The 25279-nt window shown below is 38.6% G+C and overlaps 2 protein-coding genes across 3 annotated transcripts; both read right to left on the minus strand.

Annotated features, from left to right (window-relative positions):
* Positions 1–444: 444 nt before the first annotated feature.
* On the minus strand, positions 445–4601 carry LOC109237618 (probable cinnamyl alcohol dehydrogenase 1). 2 transcript variants are annotated; one of them, XM_019403938.1, is made up of 7 exons: positions 4460–4601; positions 2383–2486; positions 2042–2155; positions 1665–1895; positions 1232–1517; positions 978–1128; positions 445–891 (listed from the first exon to the last, which is right to left on the minus strand). In XM_019403938.1, exons 2-7 carry the CDS (start codon positions 2469–2471, stop codon positions 695–697), a joined length of 1068 nt encoding a protein of 355 aa, XP_019259483.1. In that variant the 5' UTR covers positions 2472–2486; positions 4460–4601; the 3' UTR covers positions 445–694. The 2 variants fall into 2 exon arrangements, with proteins under 2 accessions (XP_019259483.1, XP_019259482.1); XM_019403937.1 differs by having other exon boundaries at positions 2383–2481; positions 4460–4600.
* Positions 4602–5062: 461 nt separating this feature from the next.
* On the minus strand, positions 5063–7353 carry LOC109237609 (heavy metal-associated isoprenylated plant protein 30-like). Its single transcript, XM_019403928.1, has 3 exons — positions 7211–7353; positions 6217–6292; positions 5063–5495 (listed from the first exon to the last, which is right to left on the minus strand). The coding sequence occupies exons 1-3, from the start codon at positions 7238–7240 to the stop codon at positions 5173–5175; spliced, it is 429 nt and encodes a 142-aa protein (XP_019259473.1). The 5' UTR covers positions 7241–7353; the 3' UTR covers positions 5063–5172.
* Between the last annotated feature and the right edge of the window lie 17926 nt (positions 7354–25279).

The following is a 25279-nucleotide window of genomic DNA, read 5'->3' on the forward strand; positions in this document are numbered from 1 at the left end:
GTTTTGCCAGTCTCAACTCACCAGAAAGACTGGGACTAGATTGATAGAGCACATGGCATTTGCTCGTTAGCAATCTAGTTCAAAGCTAGTATCACAATAAGACAACCTCTCAATTCATTCCATCCTCTCAATCAAGCCAGATGCGAATATAATTACTGCTCCCATTCTAACAAAATTATTCTCCTTTTATCCAATTTTGTGCGACACATATTGATAGATACGAAATTCAAAATATTAGTTTGACTAATATGTTTACATATTCCATCAATTTCATTTTATGACAGTAATAGAAAGTTCAAAGTTTAAAGCTAAACTAAATATGTGTGATTCTTTTAAAAGTACACAAAAAAGAAAAAAAATGCTATATAAAATGGAACAAAAGGTAAATGGCAGTGAAAGAAATATTGAAGTGATAGTTGGTGCGAAAGAAAAACATGGTACTGATAGTCTGATACTAAAATTTAATTAGCTGCATAAATGTGGTAAAAACTTGTGAAGGTTGTATCAACCAGCGTCATTAATACACTAGTGCCAAGCATTTTGAGACGTCTTGAAATGAAAAGACCATTGTATGTGTTGGGAGAGGAGTAACGTCTAAGACAAATAAAAACAGTATAAAACAATGGGAATAAGTTTTCTTTTCATTTCCAGCTATGTCACAGCCACAAGAATGCTCATGTGAGATTCTTCCACCTTACTTGAGGCTGTTACCTACATCAATTACAAAGCGGTAATTGACATCCTTCTTTATTAACCTTTCGAGTGCCTCATTGGCATACTGAATTGGGACTATCTCAATTTCTGGATAAATTTTGTGGGAAGCACAGAAATCTAGCATTTCTTGTGTCTGCTTTGTTCCACCGGTTACACTCCCAACGATGCTCTTCATACCTGTCACACATGAATCATTTTAGCTGAGGACAAAATATTGAGCACAGGCTTACTTCAAATTGTGAGCAGGTTTAAAAGATAAATACCGAGAACTAGGTTTCCTGGACTAAATTTCACTTCAGTTGGGAAGCCAACCAGAACAAGAATGCCAGCAGTCTTTAACAACGACAAGTAAGGATCAAATGGAATATCTCCAGAAGCAGTGTTAATCATGAAGTCAAACGACTTACCCAGCGCCTGTAACAATGTAAAAGATCAATCACAGTAATAGCAGTTTAAAGCATTTTCTGCGAGATATCTTTATCCATAGAGAAGTACAGACACAAGCTTAAGACCATACCATCATCTGCTGTTCGTCCGATGAGACCACAAAATTGTCAGCTCCAAGAAGCTTCAGAGCTTCTTCTCTCTTAGATATACTTGTACTGAATACTGTTACATACAATCCAAAAGCCTTTCCAAACTTCACTGCTAAGTGACCCAGACCACCTAATCCAATCACACCCAGAGATTTTCCAGGTTGATTCATGTTATGTCTCATCATTGGAGTATAGACAGTAATTCCAGCACATAGTAAAGGTGCTGCAGATGCAAGCGGATAATTTTCAGGTATTCTAAAGCAGTACCTGTAGATATAAGCAGCACTTATCAGTAAACTATACACTGATTTTATATGACAGACCATTTGGTCCACGTAAAGTAAAGATTGGGGGAGTTTGGGATGTGTGGGGTGAAAACGATACATAATTTGTTAGAGAGTCAGATAAATTAACCTTTCATGAACAACAATGTAACTGGAGTATCCCCCTTTAGTAACAGTACCATCCACGTCTATACCATCAAAAGTGTATACTGCTCCTTTTGAGCAATGAACCTCTAATCCATCATTACAATATTCACATTTCCTGCATGAATTAACATACGTTCCAACTCCAACATGGTCGCCAACTTTAAAGTGCTTAACATTGGTGCCAACATCTCTCACAGTTCCCACAATTTCATGTCTGACAATCATGAAAATAATAAATAACATAATATAAATATAAAGACAATAACTAAATGCCAATCTAAGCGGAAAATGTCACAATACAAGTAAATGAGAAAAAAATGTATCATGGCACCAAATAATTTCTGAAATCAAAGTTCCCACCCTGGCACTAGAGGATATTTTGAATGTCCATGTTTATTCCTGGTCCAGACAATATCAGCGAAACATATTCCACAAAACAAAATATCCAGCAGAACATCATCACTGCCAACTGTCCTGCGGCAAGTAAAAGAAAATTTTAGCAGAAGATAAATAGCACTGCTACTTAAAAAAGCTCGAGAACTAGATCAAATCAACAGTTCAACCATTTAAAGTTAGTCAAAGATCATCTAATCCAAAGTGGAGAAATAGAACAGCCCTTGTCAAATGATGAAAACAGACGAAGAAGCAAAGAAATAATGCATCAGCAAAGGCCATTCAAACATTCCAAGTGGTAAATGTACCTCCGGCTGAATTTGTAAGGTGAAAGAAATCCAGACGGATCTCGGGCTGCCCAACCAAGGCAATTTTCCTCTGCACTTGCAGAAGTCATTTCAACTATTCTGCACTAAGGATTCAACACATAAATAAGAATAATCTAATAGCAGAGAAGCGAAGCAATAGCATTGTGTATTTAAAGTTCTTTCCTTGAGCCGAGGGTCTATCGGAAACAGCCTCTCTACCCTCAAAGGTAGGGATAAGGTCTACGTACACACTACCCTCCCCAGACCACACTCGTGGGATTATACTGGGTTTGTTGTTGCTTTTAGCCAATTCTTCTACCACAAGTTGAATAACTTCATAGCTATTCTAGGACCAAAATTGAATCGCATACATCCCAAATCAATCATTAATAGTCAATTTGACCAACTTTCAGAGCCAAAACTCAGATTTAGGTAAATGTAGTTTTTGGAATATATACAATTTACAAATTAAAAAAAAAATGAAAAGAAGAAAACTATGAGTTAAACTTTTTCATTTTCGAAATTATTGAAGGATATCTTTGAAAATCTTCGCCAAAATTAGTTTGTTTGAATCTTGACCAGCAATAGGAAATCATTTTGGTACATGTATTAGTTATTACTTTGGAGATAACGAAACATGAGTCGCTCTCTCATGTCCTTCCCGGGACTAAAAATTGTTCTGATTGACTAATGACTATCAAATTCTAAAAAATAAAACAAAAAATACAACAGTAGCATCAATACAAGCAAGAGTATGGCATTGGAGATACAACATGGAAAGTTATGGACTATAGAAAGCTGTAATACAAGCAAAGTATGGGGTGACAAACAACTGATGCACTAGACAAGGTAGAGCTTCTCATGGTTCAGGTCCCTGGAAACACATCTCAAAGCTATGGGATGAGTTCCAACTTAAATCATCACTCAAGCTGGGGAATGGAGCTCATATTTCTTTCTGGCAAGACAGTTGGTTAGGGGCAAAGATTCTGAAAGATGAATACCCAACATTTTTTTTTCTTTCTAGCAAGCAGGAGCCCACTATTTCCAATACTGGCAAGACAAGTCTTGGACACCACAGTTCAGAAGGGATATCCAGGACTGGGAGCTGAATGACCTGCTGTGATTTCTTACAAAATTATCATGTGTCAATGTCAACTCCTGGGTGCAGGATAGGTTGGAATGGGAAGAATCAAAAGATAGAACATATACTGTCTAAAAGGGATATGACAATCTATGTTCTAAACAAGGAACTGACTGACAAATGGCCAAGGAAGCTTATACGGGAAACCAAACTACCTCCAAAAGTAGTTGGTTTTATCTGGACAACCTTGTATGAAGCATGTCTTACTCAAGACAATCTCAACAAAAGAAGCATTTCAGACTGTAAATAGATGTTATATGTGCCAGATGGAATCCGAGAGCATCTGTTTATGCACCGTGTAGTAGCCAAACAGCATTAAAGATGCTTATGAGAGCTGGCGTTCGTGGAGAGTACAAAAAACTTGGTCTATGGTGCCTGGTTCTACCTTTTGGTGCATCTGGAATGAAAGGAAACATAGTCTTTTTTTATGGGATTTTAACTCCTAATCACACTCTCAAAGCCAATTGTTTAATTAACCTATTTAGTTGGTTCAATCAGGCTAATGTAACTAGTGTTGAACTTTTTTTGGATAGTGTCTGCTCTTTAATTGTTCAGTAAGTTTTTGGCTTATGAGCAGACACCTCCTTTTATTGTAACTTTTTCTATGCATCTTGTTGATGCCATTTAATATTTAATGAAATTCACTTCATAAAAAAAAAGTAGCATCAAAACATGGAGTACATAAATATTATAAATTTGGAGACATACAACAGATCCTTAACCTATTGTTCATGTTAAGAATACAATAGAAAGAATATTTTTTTGGTAGAGCAGACCAAGAAAATTCTAGAAATAGTTGATTCCAAATACAGATTTTAACATTAAAATCGAAAGGAATATGCCAAAGCGGGAGGATCAGATACATACTGAATTTGTAGCATACAAATTCATCATTCATATTCAAACCATGAAATTCATAATGGAAAGAGAATAAACCTGGGAGGGAGGAACAATGGAGCCAACCAATGAGTCCGAATAAAAATTACTGCGAAATGGAAAATGGAGAAATTACTCTCTTTATAGTACGTCACTCGGGTTAATCGGGCCTCATATTTACGGGTTCGGATCTCTCCCGTGAAAGTTCCATCTAGTTCCTCCAGTTATGTGCGACATGTGTCCTACTAAAATGATGGATCAGATCTGTTCTCTTAAGATATTCCTTGACCATGGTCAAAAGCCTCATTTTTTCCTTAATTATTAATTTTCCTCTCCGATGATGAGAGTGTTTACATCATCAGTTAAATTGTCCACGATAGTATAATTTCGGAAGGGGACCCATATTTTGTGTGCTCGGATTTATGCTATATACGCTAATAGTATATTAATATTTGGTATAATTGTAATTTATTATAGTAAGTTATTTATCGTGGTGTTCGAGCCAGCTTGCGCATACCTCGACTAATTCCATAAAGTACCTATTATCTCTCGCTAACAACATGTATCAAGTAACTCTATCCACTATAAATTATACGAGCGTGGATATTTGTAAATGCCAATACGAATTCAAGAATCAAAAACCATAAGTCCCTTTGGTTTTCCAATAATATTGCATGATGATGATTTCTTTTGATTAAGAGCTAGCCAAGGTGGCAACAATTGGGATGAAATACACGCATAATTAATCCATTACCTAATGCTTATATAGACTATCACATGAGAGAACAAGAATAGACATTATCATCATTAAACAAGTTGCTGACTTTGTCATCTCCTCGTTGACTAACAGGTAAAGTCCCATGCTTATCAGTGGCATTATAGCCATGCCTCCAGTAATTGTAGCTCTCTTTGTATTCTGTCGTTGTATCTTTGAAATAGTTATTTGGAGATGTGAAATATAATGGTGGATTAGGATATGGCCAGAATTCTGCCCTCTTTCCTGTCCTTCTCACTGCTTTTAGCACCTTTTTCCGATCAATGTATCCCACCACCGTTACCTTCTCCATCTCTACGTCCACCTCCACTGAGTCTATCCCTATCATTCACGTCACTTATTACATAATTACACATAATTTTTTTGATAAGTATTTCTTAATTACTCTTTGATAAAAATAGTAGTAACTATCCTACTATTATTGATATTGTAAAAAAAAACCGTATATACTTCAATCTTACGAGAAATATATTTGACAGAATTTTGTGACGGATTTGTGACGAAATTTCATCAGTTCGGACGAAGTCTGTGACAAAACTACAGATTTGTAGCATGTTAAAATCAGCTTATTTTGAAAAGTACTTTTCAAAAAAGTACTTTTGATTAGAAGCAGTTTGTATATGACTAATTAATTTAAAAAAATTTTGAGTCATAATTAGTGTTTTCTTAAGCTTATAAAAAGTGTTTTTAAGTGTATTTTCCTTAAAAAATTTTTTTTTTTTAAAAAAAAAAGTACTTTTTGGGAGAAATTACTTTTTTGTGCTTATCAAAAGCTTCTCAAAAGCTGCTTTTGTTTTTACTCAAAAGCATTTGTTTCCTTCTAAAAGCTTGGGCAAATACCTTAATGCTTGGCCAACAGACTGTTAATTCCATAGTAGATTTGTCACAAAAATGATCGAGTCGTCACAAATCCGTCAAAAATTTGTGACGAACATATGGATCATAAATTCTTCCAATTAATTCTTTTTCCTATCAAGATAATTCCAATGATATATAGCAAAAATAACACTTTTAATTTAAGCTGGTATGTCGATTTATGCACCTCTAAGCTTGAGCATAGCGTCTTTGACAAGTCTCTCGCAGCCTGGGCAACACATCCTCACTTTGAGTTCCACCGTCTGTGAAATAAATCAGCGTTTAATTAATAAGAGGCTGAGAATTTTCCTTTGCTTTGTAACTACTTCACCTAGCTATATCTACTTTTACACCAAATTAAATGCGCTTCCTTCTCTTTGTTCGTTATACTCTTGTTGTTCCTTTTAATGTTTGGACTCTATTTTGTCGAACGTCAAGTACTATTTCTTTGGCCAAAATTTAAGACAGCCGATGGGTGCGAAAGGATTAAAAAGAAAAAAAGAAGGAAGAATGAGGAACACGGTTCGAATGTTAGTCATCTAACATTTTTCCATTATTGTGTTTCTCTCTTTTGATATTCTAATTAGCATGCATCTTTACAATAAAATTGACTAGCAGAAAATCAGATAAAATCATTTTCAGGCTGAACTGGGGAAATGGCGGAGAAAATGAAGATTTTTTTTTTGTTGTTATTGTTGTTGAAAGTAATCTTGGGCATGCATGAACAAAGTCCCACGTAAACAAGAGAAAAGAAAGTTAGGTGACTTATAAGGAGTTGGATACTCGTGTGAGGCCTTTTGGAAAAATTGTGCAGGCTTGACACAAAAACGGACAATATCACACCAAGAGAGGGGGGGGGGGGGGGGGAATTAGAAATAGCCAGATTTACAACTGGTAATTAAAAAATAGCCTCAGTTTTCAAAAGTGATTCAGATTTTTCATGTAAAGATAAAATATTAACAAAAATACCCTTAAAATCCGAAAAATTTCCAGCATAATACGCTGGAATTCGAATTTTTTATATATGAGATTCGAGCATATTATGCTGGAATTTCATAATGTGTTGGAGTTTCAAAACTGACTAGCCCGTGCTATTTTCACGAGTGTTTTTGGACCATTTTAGTCAAATAAGTAAAAGAAAAGATGAAAGGATGAAAGAGCATTGGGATTGAAAGTGAAACCTGCAAAGAAAGTGGTCGACCCCTAGGCATGTTGTTGTTAATGGTATGGTTGTCTTGTGTAAATGAAAGAAGATGATGACAGTGAAAGAAAGAGTAATTTGTAAAGTGAAGTGAAAAGCGCAAAATAGTTTGTGAACTAGGTATTCCTTTCTAGCTGAATAGGTTGCTTGAGTATATATATATTGACATATACACGTATTAAAAATGGCAATTTGTGTAGACGTATTCGTCCAACAGAATTAAGGCATCTCTTCTGTAAGATCCAATCTCTTGATTAGCACATCAATTAAGCAAACAAATGTTGTGCACTTGTCTGAAAATTGGCATGCCTTCCTCTTTTACTTTTATCAAATATTTTCCAATTGCTTATTTCAAAGAAACTGGGACGTAGTGCAGCATCAGCTACTTTAAAGCTTGTTGTTTAAATCATATTTATCATTTATATTGTATTTAAAGATTAGTCAATTCATTCAAACTTCAGCACTAAGTATCCTGAATTTTTGAGCTGCTAATTTGGAATTCAGGACTTAATGTCCTAAATTTTCGAGCTGCTAATTTGGAATTCAGGACTAAGTGTCCGAAGTTCTGACTGCTAAGTTAAATTCAAGACATAAGATTTGACTTTGAGGTTGATACTTCAGGACGTTGTATCCTGAAATTTGAGTGAATTGACTAATCTTTAAATAAATTGTTAACTGTGAATATATTTTAGAGCTCTTATTTAATATTTTATACGTAGAATACAGCAAAGAAGGTTATCTGAATGAATTAATTAAGAGCCCTTTTAGGAAGGGAATGGCATCTAAAACTGATATAATATGTGGTGAATGAATGCTTGAAGCATGGGTCAACCAAATGGCTGCTGACACTGAAAAGTAAAAGGAATATGATCAGGTTTTGTGGGGATGGGCTTAAGGATGCAAAGGAAAAAAAATGGATGCTGAGACTGGAAAGTAAAAGGAATATCAGGTCTCGTGTGGAAGATGTATGGGCTTAAGGAAGTACAAAAGGTATTTGAACATATATTCCAAATATCTCCTTTTCAGTTTCCCGTCATCATCGTGTTCTTTTCATACCAATTGCCAAGCATGCACCATTATTAACCATTGTCAAGACATTAGGACTGTATTCTAAATTCAAGACATATTAACTCAAAATAATATTATGAGCTAATGTAATAAAATTAATAATTTTAATCCAGTTTTATGATTTTAATTAAGAGTTCAATGTTATCGTGTTAGTTCATATAGTTGCGCTTCAAATGATGAGTCCAGTTTTTAAGCCTTAGATCCATAGTGTGTTGTCTTATCCTAAGGGGTTATGTAATTGGTATAATGGTGGTATAAACAAGGATGTCTCGTGCGGTAGGATATTCCTATTTTAGTATAAAATTTATCTCGAGATGCGCTTACACCTATAATCAAACATGGGATAAATACAATCTCAAATACTATCCCGTAATTATTATTCTTATCTTGTACCAAACAACCCTGTGGGTCCAAAATTATGTCATGTGTTAAGAGACGTGATGTTAGGCCAAAATGACATACTTTTAGTACATTACTCATCCTACATTTTGTTGGTTTCGTGATTAATTGTGCGATATTTGAGCTAAATTATTTTTTTATGTGTAGGAACATTGGAAGAAGGTGTTGAATGAGAGTTACACAAAAAGAGAACAAAAATGCAAGAAAAGAGCACAAATGCATCAAGTACCCAGAGCGTGCTACAGACCAGGCTTCGCGAGGTCTATAGCCAGGTTGACCGCGCTATAGAGCAGGCTTCACGAGGTCTATATCCAGGCGGACCGCGCTATAGACCAGGCTTTGCGAGGCCTATAGCCAACTTGACCGCGCTACAGACCAGGCTTCGCGAGGTCTATAATACGGTAATTAAAAATCGCGGGTCAATAGAATCCAACCCGAATTTGGACTGGGGAATTTCGACCCTAACATATAAATACTTCCCAAATGAGTTGGAAAAGGGTTGGAAACTATTTTGGAGAAGAGAATACGGTGGAGCAAGAAGCAAACAAGTTTTCCCTTCTTACTTCTCTATACTTTGTAGTTTAATGTATTTAAACATCATGACAATTGTTGATACATTTATGAGTAGCTAAACTTCTAATCTAGGGTCGGATGGAACCTATTGGAGGATGATTTCTACTATGTTTAATATAGATTTGCCTTTGTTTTTTTCTCTACTTATTCAACTACATTTACATTGTGGTTGATTGAAGAGCTCGCAATCGACTGTGCCTATTTAATGTGTATTGCTTGAAAAAGAGTACATATTTAGATAGTTGTTAAACAAAATCACTCCTAACGTATGTGATGAATCAATATGGAGGGTTTAAAGGTAGGATTAGGAATAACAAAACCTTGGTGCGATCCTAGTGAGCGGCGAATTAGAGCCAGCTAGCGTAGTTCAGAAGAATACGTCTAGTAAATTGTGGTAGTTACTCGGAAGAGAATTACGATATTCAAAGTACTCACGATCGGTAGAGAATACTTAGGCGAATTTATAAGAAACGTAACGGGGAGGATTCCGACAAACCTAGACTTTTCCAAAGCTTGTCCACAACCTTTCCTATGTTAGTTATAGATTACTACATTTTAATTACATTGCTCTTAGTTAGTAAACATTCAAATCGTTATTTAATCTTTCTGAAGGTTGATTACTTGAATCCGTGCAAGTCTAGTGGTTGTAATTAGTAGGTTAATTCCCTATGAGATTCGACTCTGGACTCATAAATCGGATTATATTTGCAACGACCGCTAGCCTCTTAGGAGGCACAGTTGGGCATGTCCGAATTTTGGCGCCGTTGCTGGGGAATTAACGGTGTTATTAATTACGGCTAAAAAAATTGTTAGAATTCGTAGTTTATTCAGCTTTCTCGACTTGAAATTCATTATATTGAAACTCTAATGTTTGTAGTCTTGTGTGTTATAGGTGCATGCCTAGAAACTCCTCAAGAGCTGGTGAATTGTACGAAGCATTAACGGACCCTGAGAAAGCTTTCAAGGCACTAACGAGCAAACAATAAAGACAAACAACAATACAACTCAACAGAACGAATCGAACTAGACATGGGTGACGTAATAGACAACCCAAACACCAGAAACAATGGGAATGACCCGAACAACCAGGGTGTGGCACCTCTTGTGCCAGAAGCAGCGTTGTATGCTTGGGCACAACCCACCGCTAAAAATCTTGCAACCGCAATTGCAGTCCCTCAGATACAAGAGGAATAATTTTAAATCACAAATAACATGCTACATTTGTTGCAGAACAAGGGACTGTTCTCGGGGCGTTACATTGAAGATCCTCAGCAACATCTGAAATATTTCCTGTCCATATGTGTCTCGCAAAGGCAACCAAATGTGACACCAGAAGCAATAAGGTTGTTGTTGTTTCCATTTTCAGTGACGGGAGAGGCTCAGACTTGGCTCAATTCGCTCCCCATAAACTCCATTACCATTTGGGAGGAATTAGTCAAGCAGTTTTTTAACAAGTTCTACCCACCCAATAAGACTGCCAAGCAAGTTGATGAGATATTGAGCTTCAGGCAGAAACCAGCTGAACATTGCAAGAAACGTGAGAGAGGTTCAAAGGTATGCTTGTTAAGTGTCCACATCATGGCATTTTAGATCAGATGTAGGGACAAAGGTTTTACATGGGATTGGCAGATAGCTTAAAGGCCAACGTTGATGCTTCAGCAGGTGGAGCATTTTTTAGCAAAGCATTTAAAGAGTGTAAAGTCTAGCTATATAAAATGGCTCAAAACTCAGGATGGATGACAAGAGACATTACAATCACCCCTGTAGTTCACTCAGTAGCTTTGGACCTAAACAACTCCATAGCCGAGAATATGGCTACTCTGATGACGCAAATGGGTATCCTCACCAAGAAGATTGACGAATCAGGTACACATATTTGACACAACTAATGGAGGCTTATGTACACCATGTATTAACCAACCATGTGTGCTCGTGGATTGGTGAAAGTAACAACCAGAACTATCAGGAAAATATGAACTATATGGGGAACTATGGAGGACAGAGGCAAGGTGGTCAGAATTGGGGGCAGCAGAACCAGCAGTATAGACCAGCACAACAACAATACAATAATAGCAACAATCATGGGGTTATGCGACCACATGGTCAAGTTGTGCCTTACCAAAGGCAACAAGGATACAATCACCAAAATTAGCAGCTAGCTTATTAACAGCCTCAACAATAACAGATAGTGAGACAAGATGATGGGTTGTCTGAAATTAAAGGAATGCTGCAACAATTGATTGGGTCCAATGGAAAAATGCAAGAGAAGGTGGAAGCACATGACTCAGCGATAAAAGGCATTGAGATTTTATTAGGGCAGATATCTTTGGCTCTGAATAATCGTCCCCAAGGGACGTTACCTGCAGACACACATGTCAATCCAAAAGAGCAGGACCCGAAGCAGCTTATGGCGGTGAGTCTAAGAAATGGTAGAGACCTTGATCTAGAGCAAGAAATTTCTCACGAAAGCTGACCAACCGAGATACTTGTGCCAGTACCAATTGAGGTAGATGAATCAACTGAGTTGACAGAAGTAAGAATTTAACCAGCCCAGGAGGAAATAAACAAGGAAAAAGAGGTTGAAAAGGGGTCTGAGAAAGTGCAAGAGAAGGCATTAGAAAAGTGCCCGAGCAAGATCAAACTCAAGTCACAGGAAAGAAGCGACCTCCAGCACCCTTCCCATAGAGATTGGCCAAATATCAGAAGGATGAGCAGTATAAAAAATTCATGGAGATGTTGAAGCAAATCTAGGTGAAAATTCTATTGATTGACACCTTGAGGGAGATTCCTGGGTATGCAAAAATGATGAAGGACTTGATGTCTCGCAAGTTCGACTTTCAAGACTTCGCAACTGTTACACTAACTCAGACATGTAGTGCTGTCGTGACGAGACCCATAGCTGAGAAGTTGTCCGACCCAGGGAGTTTCACAACCCCATGCACAATAGACAACTATTCTTTTGCTAAAACATTATGTGATTTGGGGGCGAGCATAAACTTGATGCCCTTGGCTATCTATAAAAGGTTAGGCATTGGAAGAGCAAGACCCACATCCATGTTACTACAGCTAGCCGATCGAACGGTAAAGAGGCCATCATGTATACTTGATGATGTACTGGTGCAGGTTGGAAAGTTTATGTTTACGGCAGATTTTGTCATTCTGGGCTGCCGGGTTGACGAGGGGATTCCCATATTTTTGGGAAGGCCATTCTTGGCCACTAGGTAAGCTCTAATTGATTGTGAAACTGGGGAGCTAAAGATGAGACTGAATGATGAAAAGATAACGTTCAATGTACAGAAGTATATGCGGAGACCAAGTGGATTTGCTAACTGCTCTCTGATAGAAGTTGTGGATGTGATTTTGGAAGAGGAAGATGAGGCACTGAATGCAAAAGACCCCCTAGCGACCTACCCGATGAACCTAGAAGTGGTAGATGGTGAGAACTTGGCGGAGTGGGTTTTGTCCCTTGAAGGCCAAGGGTACTGGAAAAGAGAGCCTGAATTCGAGCCTTTACACTTAGAAGAGAGAAAGACCCCTCCAGCTAAGCCATCAATCGAAGATCCACCAAAGTTGGAGCTAACCGTACCACCTCAGGTATGCTTTCTTGGTACCTAGTATAACATTGCATGTTATTATCTCATCTGGTTTGTTAGATGTGCAGGTAGAACAACTGTTACAGGTTCTGAAGGAGTAAAAGACTGCAATTGGTTGGACCATTGCAGACATAAAGGGAATTAGCCCAATGTTTTGTATGCATAAGATTCAACTGGAAGATGGGCGCAAACCTTCTAGAGAACATCAAAGCAGGTTGAGTCCCAACATGAAAGAAGTGGTGAAGAAAGAAATGATCAAGTGGTTGGATGCAGGAATCATCTTCTCCATCTCTGACAGCAACTGGGTCAGCCCAGTTCAGTGTGTGCCAAAAAGGGGTGGAATGACTGTAGTGCAAAATGAGAACAATGAGCCAATCTCAGCAAGATTAGTTACAGGATGGCGAATCTGTATGGATTATAGAAGATTGAACAAGGCCACCCGAAAAGACCATTTTCCGCTGCCATTCATTGATCATATGCTAGACAGATTGGCGGGGAGGTCCCACTTTGCTTCCTAGATGGATACTCGGGGTATAACCAAATCTCTATTGCCCCGGAGGATAGAGAGAAAACGTCGTTCACCTGCCTGTATGACATCTATGCCTTTCGGAGAATGCCGCTTGGCCTAAGCAATGCACCCGCCACATTCCAAAGGTTCATGATGGCCATTTTCACAGATATGGTAGAGAAAATAATGGAGGTTTTCATGGATGACTTCTCAGTGGTGGGGAACTCATTTTTCGATTGCCTTATGAACTTGAAAAGAGTATTGAAGAGGTGTGTGGAGACTATGCCATTTCATAGTACAGGAAGGTATAGTCTTGAGACATCTAGTGTCAAGTAAGGACATTGAAGTGGACCGTGCTAAGGTTTGTATAATTGAGAAGTTACCTCCACCCACTTCTGTCAAGGCCATAAGAAGTTTCCTTGGTCATGCTGGCTTTTACAGGTGGTTCATAAAAGATTTATCTAAAATTACTAACCCGTTGTGTAAATTGTTTGAAAAAGATCACCCCTTTGTGTTTTCTGATGATTGCAGGGTAGCATTTGAGGAGTTGAAGAGGAGACTGGTGACTGCACCAATCATAGTGGCACCCGACTGGGGACAACCTTTTGAGCTGATGTGTGATGCAAACGACTATGCTGTAGAAGCAGTTCTTGGGCAGAGAAAAGATAAAGTCATGCATCTGATCTACTATGTAAGTAGAACCTTGAATGATTCCCAACTGAATTACACAGTGATACAGAAAGAGATGCTAGCAGTGGTGTTCGAGTTTGACAAATTCAGGTCATACCTGATAGGCTCAAAGGTAAATGTTTATACTGACCATGCTGCTCTTAGGTATCTAATTGATAAGAAGGAGTCAAAATCGCACCTAATTCGATGGGTGTCATTGCTGCAAGAGTTCGACTTGGAAATCCGTGACCGAAAAGGAACGGAAAACCAAGTTGCTGATAATTTGTCCAGGCTTGAAAGAGCTGAAAAGAGGGTTGAGGTTGAAGCGATCATGGAGACTTTCCCAGATGAACAACTTTTAGCCACGAGCCTTGAGGTAACGCCATGGTATGCAGATATTGTAAATTACCTAGCAAGCGATATTGATCCCTATGACTTGTCCTCTGTGCAAAAGAAAAAGTTCTTTCGTGATTGTCGCATGTATTTCTAGGATGAACCATATTTGTTTAGGATTTGTATTGATAATATGATTCGAAGATGTATTCCCGAGATAGACCAACCTTCTGTTTTGCAGGCATGTCATGCTTCCCCATATGGAGGTCATTTTGGAGGAGTAAGGACAGCTGCTAAAGTGTTGGAGTCGGGTTTTTATTGGCCGACGTTGTTTAAAGATGCACACTTCTGGGTGAAAGATGTGATGAGTGCCAACGGACGGGGAATATTTCCCGTTGACATGAGATGCCCATGAACCTAATTCAAGAGGTGGAAGTATTTGATGTATGGGGAATCGATTTTATGAGACCATTTGTCAGCCCATATAGTAACAAGTACATACTGGTAACTGTGGACTATGTCTCGAAATAGGTAGAAGTCGTGGCACTTCCAACAAATAATGCAAAGGGAGTTATTGGTTTCTTGAGAAAAAATATCTTCACTTGATTTGGTACTCCAAAAGCGATCATCAATGATGGATGCACCCACTTCTGCAACCGAGCCTTTGCAAAGTTGTTGGAGAAATATGGCGTTCGCCATAAGGTTGCCACTCCGTACCACCCATAAGTGGAGTTGTGACACAAAGAAATCAAAAGTATTTTGGCCAAAACTGTAAATGCTACTCGGGCTGATTGGGTGAGAAAATTGGATGATGCGCTATGGGCCTACCGTTCCACATTCAAAACTCGGATTGGTATGTCACCATACAAATTGGTGTTTGGAAAGGCATGTCACTTACTGGTGGAGCTAGAGCATAGAGCCTTCTAGGTGTTACGACAATTAAATCTAGATTTGGAGGCTGCTGGAACGGGTAGAGGCACATAGTTGCATGAACTTGATGAGTTCCGTTACCATGCTTTTGAGATTACAAGGTTATATAAGGAAAGAATGAAGATGATGCTTGACAAAAACATTCTTGAGAGAAATTTTAAACCTGGAGATGTGGTATTATTATAGAATTCGAGATTGAAGTTGTTTCCGGGCAAGTTGAAGTCAAGATGGTCAGGACCATTCCGTGTGCTAGAGTACATCCCACCGGAGCCGTAGAGATTGCATCAGAAGATGGATCTTGAAAGTTTAGAGTCAACGGGAAAAGTTTGAAACATTAATTGGGCATGGATGAGGAAAAAATGGTATCAGTGACTCAATTGCAGTAGCAAAAAAAGTTGAGTGAACTTTAAGTTCGATTGCCTGCGTCATGCCGCGATGTTAAATCTGGCGCTTCGTGGGAGGCAACCCATTGTAATATTGTATTCGTTATGTTGTGACGTTAACTAAGGCCCTCGTTGGGAGGCATCCCAATTCGTAGTTTCTTTTAGTTTAGCTAGAATTTGTTTATTTTTATGCACTTACACGTTTTAGCTAAATCTTGATGCTTGAACAAGTAATGGAGCACGATGGTAAGTCATGGTGCTTGGAGTAGTTCACAAACTGACATAAAAAGTGAATACGAGCGCTCCAAATAATGCTGCATACCTCGTGTTGCCTAGCTTAATGCACAACGAACCAGCCTTCAACCTTGTGTCGCCAGCCTTTAACCTAGCGTTAGGACGCACGTCGCCAGGTCTTCAACATGCTATAGAGCTCGCCCAGCGAGGGTTATAGCAAGGTGAAGCTCGCGGCAGCCCTCGCATCGCCTGCCTTTTAGCTCACGTTTGAGCTTTCCTCGCCAGGTATTTTTCTCGCTAGGGAGCTCGCGTCGCCACGGTAATGTGCTGTTTTTTTTCTTCTGCTAGCTTCTTGTTAATAAAATACCATACACACACACATTAACTAAAACATAACATCAACCTCTATTAACCTCCCAATTCCTCCCTCTCTACTGCCCGCCCCAATTTCTCTCTCCCCCTCCCACACAAACCCCATTGAAGACAATTATTCATCTATTCGTTCACTCACTTGCAACATCAATTCAAGAGCAATCCCTCCTCCTAAGCATCTAAGGTATGGTTTCTAACTCTTTTCTTTGCCAAATTTCGAATTGTGTGAAGTCATGGAATCGGATAACTTTTGGGGTTGTATTTCATAGTAACAATATGTTTGTTTGTCCTAAACACATAAACCCCATAGGAATGGTATTGTTGTTGTGTGCAAAAGTGGTAGCACGGAATTCCCAAGCCGATTTGGAGGGTGAGGCAATCCCTCATTCCTACAAGGACTTCCATGTCACTAGTGCATGCTAAGTGTTTGTCAAAATGCCTCAAAGGCATTCTTTGTCCCCATTAGAGCCTGAGTCTCCGGGATTGTAATACTAGTTCTATGTCGTCATGCACCACTTGAAATTTTAAGTGTGGGGTGGCTCACCGGTAACCCTGCTTAGAAATTGTAGAAAACATCATTGTGTCATTGCTTGATTCTCATGCTAAAATAACGTGGTGAAGTCTAAGTAGCCTCGAAAATTGCTGAACATCATGTGATGAACTCTTAAGTGTGGGGTCGCAAGACCATATTTTGAAGTGATTCAATGCGTCTAACACTGACTAATGTTCACTTGTGTAGGTACGAACATGCCTCCTAAGAAGGATACCAGTAAAGGCAAGGGCAAAGCTACTGTTCCGTCCAAAGCCAAGGCTTCCTCCGACCTCCACCAAAAAAGAGAGAAGGAGGGGAGGCCACTTCAAGTCAGGTTGAAGGATTGCAAGCAGTTGAAGCTATAGCAGCCACTCGCCCACAACCTGAGGGACAGTGAGAATTTGGACTTAAGAGCGTACCCCCAAATGTCAAGGACCGGTACAAGCTTTGTCCGCCGAGACATATACATTCTGAGCCAGATATTCATAAGCGTTGCCTACAAGCTAAGTATCAAGCAATCTGGAAAGGTATTCATGATCTTAGGTTGAGCTATGTATTTAGAAACACCAGGGATATCAATGTCAACCTTGTTCGGGAGTTTTATGTCGGTTTTAATCCAAATGATCCTGAGCAGCTGGTGCCTATTCGGGGAAGGTTGATCGATTTTTCAGCATCAGCTATATGCAATTAGGAGCGCCGGATGTTCCATAGGAACCCTTGGACAACTTCATCATCCGTCCAACATATCGAGTACTGAGACACACTCTCTGTGGTGTTAATTTCGTGGCAGCTTGGGTTTGTGACAAGAAAACCAATCGCCATAGGAAATTTCCTAAGAAAAAAATGAAGCCAGAAGCTCAGGTGTGGTTGAAATTGATTAACACGCGGCTATTACCATGCAACCATGACTCTTATTTGCCGTTAAAGGACATGTGTGCTATACTTGCTAATGACTGGCCAGAAAGTGAATGTGGGCCACTTGATACGCTACCAGATTACCCAAGTGAGAACAACAAGAGAATTGATAGATTGTCCTTTGCAAACATGTTACTCAGTACCTGAGAAAAGAAGAGGTGGAGGAGAAGAAAGCTTTTGATATAGTCTTTCCTCCGCCCCTACGACTAACAGATATCACAAGCATCCGAGTTAAGGAGGAGAATGCTATGGCTTCACTGACAGGTGCCGAGCGCAATGCTCGAGATGATAGCTTTATGGCCCATTTATATTTGATGATGGACTTACAGATCAGGATTGAAAGAAGGCCGACCACTACGGAGGAGAGGGCCATCTTGGAGGAGCGTTTCCCGCTCAATACTCATGCCCAACAACTGGTTGGGCTTGGCGAGGGCCACCGACTCCTAGAGGATGAGGAGTGGACAACTACAGATGGGACTTCGGAGATGAAGGCGATGACAAGGACTGATCAGGGAGTTTTCTTACCGCCCTACTTGTTTCTTTTTTCTTGGTGAATTTATATGCACTGAAGACATTGCATGGATTAAGTGTGGGGTGAGAGATTATATATTCTCTTTGACTTGTAGATATTAGATGAATTAATTACTTCCTGTTTTAAATTTTTTTTTATTTTAGCATAGAATTAAAAAATATAATTAGTATAATATTCTAGCTTTAGTCTTTAGTTTTTAGGATTGCTTTAGTAGTTAATTAATCTCTTAAAAAATGGTTGGACTTTTTCCGACGATGGATCTCCTAGACAGTTTTCTTGAGGGAATAAAGTCTAACCAACAACAAATTGAGAAAAAAATAGAAAAAAAATGTCTTTTTATTACTTTAGGTAGTAATAATCTCTCGTGGATTTTCTTTGTGCATCGATTCTTTTACACGGGATGTAGTTAAATCGGGTAGTAGTTTTTTTTATTATTTATTTTATTTTTAGAGTAGAGTAGGATTTAGGGAATAAAAGAATGGGAAAAATGAGATTTGCTAGGCGCCTTTGACTAGTTTGATAGTAGCATATTTAGGCTCTAGCATGTGTAGTGTTGATACCCAATTTTGCCCTTATATTTTTTCCGAATAAGTATATATACGTTCGAGATGTCATTTGCATCATTACTTAATTTACAGGAGTTATACAAATATTTTATAATTTTTTTAATGATTTTTAGAGCTTTAAATTTACTTTTCTTGCATTTAAATTACTTAGATACCTATTAATTATCCCTTTACATAATTTGTGATGACCTAATCATCCAAATTTATTATTTTACACCCACATACATGTTTTAAAATATTTCTACATCATTTTATATAATTACGTTTGCATTTTTAGCTATTTATGTAATTTTGCAATAATAGCCTATATTCATGCATAATTACGTTTTATTTACATTATTCTTGCCAAAATAGTATTTTTATATTTTATAATGTTAAGTTATTTTCAATCATTTTAGTGCAAAACAAATATTTTATTATTCATTATTAATTAATTTTATTTAAACAAGTTTGTATTTAAAATATAGCCCAAAATTATACCAATTTTGGACTACATTAGTGGCCCAAAACTACCCAAACCTTAGCGCAGTCCGCCCAGCCCAAACCAGACGACCCGTTCTCTTAACCGCCCCATCTCCCTTCGATCCTAGCTGTTGATCTCAGATGATCAACGACCCATAGTAAAACCCTACATCCTCTTAGATCCCCCAACCCAAACCCTAGAGACCCATTTTCCCTTGCCAGCCGCCTCTATATTCTCTCATCTCTCCACTCGCCTCTGAGAACACCATATCCCCAATCTTCTTCGATTCCAACCCAAACATGGAATCAATCCATGATTTACTTACCTATTTTGTGATACTTTGCTATTATGCGCGTGTCTATGGTGTTACTTAGTTCTTGCTCTATTTTTGGAAAGAACTACCTCTCAAGAACGGGATCGATTTTCCTTGATTTTGTGAAGATCCGGACAATCTTTCATCTATATACACGCTACAATGAATGATTCTTGCATTATTGGTTCGATTCAAGGCCGTTGGACCCAACTAGGGTTTGAGATTTTCCTTTTTTCCCTACTCATTTCTTTTGCATGTGATATTCTTTCCTTTCTTGTGTTTGACTGATGATTTTCCTTGTTTGTTCATTTAAATCGGCTACTATATAAACCTCTCCCCAATTTCCCCTCTAGGGACCTAATTTTTGACTACTATTGCACTCACTATATTCTTCTCTCACTCGTTCACTTCTTCTGAGACACTTAATATTTTCTGAAACTCTTGAATCCTTGGCCGGCTGAAAGCCAAGGCCATAATATTGTTAAAAACAACCTCCTCTGGTGCAAGCATTGCCCGGAGCCCTTCTCAAGGCTCTTGTGAACTCTGAAGCATCGAGGATCTGAGGTTCTTGCTACCAGTATTCTAAAATCCTTATTCTTTTGCTCGTTTAATTTCGCTACTGGTTAGTGTCCTTAACTCTTGCAATGTTAACTATTTTCCTTCTATTTATCTATATATGTTTCTATGTGTTAGTGATGTTTAAATTTTGTAGCATGATTCAGTTTCTTCGTTATGAATCCATGATATTGTACTGCCATGATATTGTTCTATAATTCCTTGCAATTCCATGCCCTTTGTTAGTTTCATTAGGTTTTAGCACATTTGAGATGCTCTCATTATTAGATCGGATTCCAGCTTTTCTTAGTTTGTTTTTAGACTAATGTGTGTTCTTTACTATATCCTGCACTTCTATGTTGGTATTCTAGACTTTGTGAAGTTCTTTTTGTCCAATACGATTGACCTTTGAGGCTATATTGATTAGTTGAAGCATGTTTCCATTCAAGCTCTATTGGATGTTTGGTTTAGGATGAATTCTAGGATAAAATTGCTATGTTAGTTCTCCCTGTTGTCTAGGTAATTGGGTGCAAATGATTATTCTTGCTTGACTCATTCCTTTTAAGTGCTGCATGATCTCATGAGTTACGACACTACTAAGGTTTATAGTAGGCCATTGCTATTAGTGCTGCCATGCTGCTTGTGGTCAACTTTATGTGGAATTGCATCCCCTCCGACAATTTTAATATGTAAAATTCGCACTTATATTCATTGATTTTGGGTGTGTAATAATTTGTAAACTGAACAGATGGGGAAATTAGTAAAAGGGGTAGGGTATTCTGATTCTCACGCAAATGGGTAGAAAGCATGCCTATAGGATCTACTTGCTCTGCTTGCTACTTTGTTCGATGTGACTTATACACTAGTAGAAATTATGCCTATAGGGCATCACGCACTCCACTCAGCATGTCTAATACATGTATACTATCCAAAGTATGTTAGTTTAAGTAAATGTTGTACTTGCTTCCATGTCTAGTACTGTGCGCTTTTTAGACAGCATGTCTATAAAAATCGACGCCTGTGATTACTTGTTTAATTATTAAACAGCATGCCTATAGGATATAATAAAACATGCCTTTGCTAATGCTCATCTAGATACCATGACTATATGATTTTAACTAATTAATTACCTGCTTCTATTGCTTTCACTATACTGCCCTACCTAGATGACTTGCCTATAGAAGATAAAGTATTATAAAATCAAGTTAGAATGCCGACTATTAAAGTCCTGCCTATAGGATACTCACCTAGAAAGCCTGTGTATTAAATCAACACTGCTAATTCTGAGTTTTTAAACAGTTGTACTGCCTTATTGGGCAAATAATTGGAGATCATGCCTATATGACTTTCAATTCACTTGAACACTGCTTATATATAACGCTGGAAATCAGAATCACTTAGAGACCATGTCTATTAGACTCATAACGATCTAATCTGCCCGTAAATTAGCATTGACAATGAAGCATTACCTGTTAATATTAGAATCATATAGAAATAATGCCTATAGGATTTAATGACTCTAATACGTCTGAACCCTGTCTATTTCCTAAACTGCTCGTGTGCATTCGTTGTTTATGTGTGGAGGCTAACTTGGGCCTTTAATTGTCTTTACATGAAGTCCTACATGTTTTGAACGCGCACCTATTTTTTTTTTATTTTTGAGCAGCCTAAGTAAGTCTAGAACCACCCAAATAGAGGTCCAAAGCCTCATGGACCATAGGAATGGGATGAATAGTGCACACATAGGGTACGACTTAGAATTGAATTAGAGCGGCTTTAAGTAAACAACTTTAACATAGTAATCGGGTAGCAGGAGATGATAGTCCGTGCCCGCTGAATATGAGCAGCCCCTATCTTAAGGGAGCTGCGAAGTATTATTTATGTTGCACGGGGTGATCCTTTAGGCTAAAAAACTTAGGACCTCCCTTTTTTTATATACCTATTATTCGTTTAATATAAACCAATGTAGTATCATTGTAGTCATTAAGATTTGTACCGATTCCCGTGTGTTATAATAAAATTCTTCGACCTTTATATAAGATCACTTAGCCTAATGACATAATCCACATAGTTTTAAGTTCGGTCGGGACCCACAGTTGTGGACCTCGAAGAGTGCCTAACACCTTCTCTTTGAGGTAATTTGAGCTTTTACCCTATTTTTGGTGACATTGACTAGTCAAACAGAGTTGTCTGCATAATAGGTGCCCTAACGCACCTTAAAAACCGTTAGGTGGCGACTCTTCTCTTTTAATACCCTACTCCTTTAAAAGAGTTGTCACACGTCGAAACCAGCTTTCGCGAGAAAAAGGGGCGCGACAGCATGGCGACTCTGTTGGGGATTTACACTTAGGCTCTTACCATAGTGAAATTGGCTTATGTGTATTACTTTCTTGGTTACATGCACATCCCTTCCCCTACTCACCCTTATTTGTTTAAACCTACTATGACATGCGCGTCCCTTCCCTTCTTCACCTTTATTTGTTTAAACCTGCTATGACATACGCGTCTTTTTTCCTATTCACCTTTATTTGCTACGCCCGCTCTTTATCTTGTCAAAATTTCTATATCATGCCTACTTCTTTACTTGCCTTATTACGTTCCTGCATATATTCCACGAACTAAACTGACTTCTTCCTGTTGTATTTCTTTTCTATTCTTTCCATGATTACTTTTGCTATCTTATTTATTGCTTTTACATATTTTACAATGCAAATACTTGGCAACGTGTTATTATCTCTCCATAAAGCATGCTCCACATCATACTCCACTCGTGCCAATTATCAACATAGCGGCGCTTGATGAGTGTCCACGCTCTTCCAAAACTACCCTTTTTAAATCGAAAAGGCTTATTTGCGGTAGACTAGTCGATTAGCGGTGCAGTCGACGGTCCCGTGCCTTTCTCTCTCAAGTTGTCCACCTGAGAGTACCGGTCTAGACTATTCTAGGAACCTTACTCCAACTTGAAATGTACACGCATCATGCTAAACCTAGTACATGTTAGAACGTTATTAACGTAATAGCCTGTTAAGACAAACCTTGTCCAAAGTTTGACGGATTTCTACAATTCCAATGGACACCGTCATGCTATGTGCATTACTTGGAGAAAATGTGCCAATGTGTTAATCATTATTGCGTAAATAGTCGAATCTGGAGGGGGAAAGGGCTAACCTTTATTTGTTTGCAGAAAATGAAGCACGAAGTCCCCAGGTTCGGCATGATCCAAAACATCCCACCTTTGCTACTTGGCTGGTGGAAAGACCTTGCACCTTGCGACAAGAATCACGTGAGAAGAGTACTTGGTGACCTGCCATCCTTGCTTAACATCCAACCAAATAGGGCATTGATTGAGGCTGCTACTATGTTCTGGGACGAGAAAACAGTTGTCTTCCGATTTGGTGACATAGAAATGACTCCTCTCCTAGAAGAAATAGGAGGTTTTGCTAAGTTGCCATGGGATAGTCCGGGATTACTAGTACTAGAGAATCGCACCCCTCGCGGTTTTCTTAAGATGCTGGGTTTTAAGAAAAATGATGAACTGCTCTGTTTAATGAAATCCTACATCCCTTTTGGATTTCTTTATGAGCGTTATGGGCATAGTAAGTCGTATCGTCTTCATCATGAGGAACTCTCCATTACTACCTTGGGTTGGACGCATCACCGGGTTTATGTGTTCATCGTCTATTTCTTGGGGTTGTTGATATTTCTAATGAAAGGGGGAAGGATTCATACTTGCTTAGCCATGGTCGCCAAGTCTTTGATGGAAGGCATCGAAGAACAAACTTATACCATCATCCCTACGATCTTAGCTGAAATGTACCACACTCTAGATCAGTGCAAGCAGGGATTCAAACATTTTGAAGGTTGTAATCTGTTACTGCGAGTCCGACTATTGGAACACTTTCAAAAGGGAGAATATCGTCAAGAGCTTATGCAATGGCCGTTGAATGACTACATAGCTTACCATCACCCATAGTAAATGACATTTATCCCAGATAGGTTTGCACAACCTGGGAATGCTGTAAGTTGGGTGCATTTCTTTAGCAATCTGATAGACGAAAAGGTACATTGGATGTTTGAATGGTTTCCTAGCAGTGAGTTCATCATCAGGTCAAGAGAGACTACTCATCTGGTACTAATCGGGTTGCGAGGCATCTATCCTTATGCTCCTATAAAGGTAATGAGACAAGCGGGAAGAAAATAGGTCATACCTCGGGTTTCTAACATGATCCAGTACAAGGCAGATTTCAAAGGGGACGCCATTCCATTCAAGTTCAAGGCACAACATATATGGAACCAAAAGATCATTGTGGAAAAAGAAACCATTGAGACAGACAGGTATCATGTCGGTCATGTGTACTTCTACTCATCATGCTTGGTAGACGATATAGCAGGAGATGTCAAGCCAGGAGTCAATCTGAAAAATAGGATCGTAGATGATGTTTCTGAGGCACAGGTTAAGTATAGAAGACTACGCAAAAGGGTTTTCGAGTCTGAAGCTAGACATCTGGAACAACACAAAGTGGACATGGAGGCAATAAAAGAATAGAGGGAATTGCCACTAAGTCAATAAAGAAATTGGAATACTTGGAACAAGGATTGATGAAGCTTGAGGGAAAGATGAGAAAGAGACTCTCAGATTGTCAAAACATGGATGGCAATGAAGGAGGGCATCTAGCAAAAGCTTACTTATTATTGGATATGCGCGATCTGGGGAACCTGATTTATGGAGTCAAAAGAGCCAATACGGAGAAGGTCCTTCAGGGACCAAGTAGATTAGGAAATGATGTTCTTTACTATTTTCTAGCTTAGTTTTAGATTTCGATTGTAATAAGGCTAAATGCCATTAGTAACTTTATTATTATTGTCAATTAGTAAGGGTTGACTCATTTTCGCATTAATGAAATGACGTAATTATTGGCATAGATTTTCTCCAAGTCTATGTGTCGCTTAGACCTACCTCGGGCACAACGAGGTCCCCAAACTAGGACGTGAATTATTGCATGACTTTACGAAACATGTTTATTACTGCAAGCATTCTTTCAATATCCCTTACTAACTTGGTTACCTTTTTCTTTTTCTTTCTTTTGATTATTCCCATTCCCCAAGGTTGG

This window comes from Nicotiana attenuata, unplaced genomic scaffold (genome assembly GCF_001879085.1).
Source record: "Nicotiana attenuata strain UT unplaced genomic scaffold, NIATTr2, whole genome shotgun sequence".
NCBI lineage: Eukaryota > Viridiplantae > Streptophyta > Magnoliopsida > Solanales > Solanaceae > Nicotiana > Nicotiana attenuata.

What these genes read in the sequence shown, in the direction of transcription:
- LOC109237609 (XM_019403928.1), bottom strand. Translation starts at nt 7,240, where the DNA reads ATGCCTAGGGGTCGACCACTTTCTTTGCAG. An exon ending in GTCGACCACTTTCTTTGCAG is followed by an intron (nt 6,293 to 7,210) that starts GTTTCACTTTCA and finishes TTTATTTCACAG; the next exon opens with ACGGTGGAACTCAAAGTGAG. An exon ending in CGCTATGCTCAAGCTTAGAG is followed by an intron (nt 5,496 to 6,216) that starts GTGCATAAATCG and finishes CGTGAATGATAG; the next exon opens with GGATAGACTCAGTGGAGGTG.
- LOC109237618 (XM_019403938.1), bottom strand. Translation starts at nt 2,471, where the DNA reads ATGACTTCTGCAAGTGCAGAGGAAAATTGCCTTGGTTGGGCAGCCCGA. An exon ending in CCTTACAAATTCAGCCGGAG is followed by an intron (nt 2,156 to 2,382) that starts GTACATTTACCA and finishes TACTTGCCGCAG; the next exon opens with GACAGTTGGCAGTGATGATG. An exon ending in TCCAGGAAACCTAGTTCTCG is followed by an intron (nt 892 to 977) that starts GTATTTATCTTT and finishes CATGTGTGACAG; the next exon opens with GTATGAAGAGCATCGTTGGG.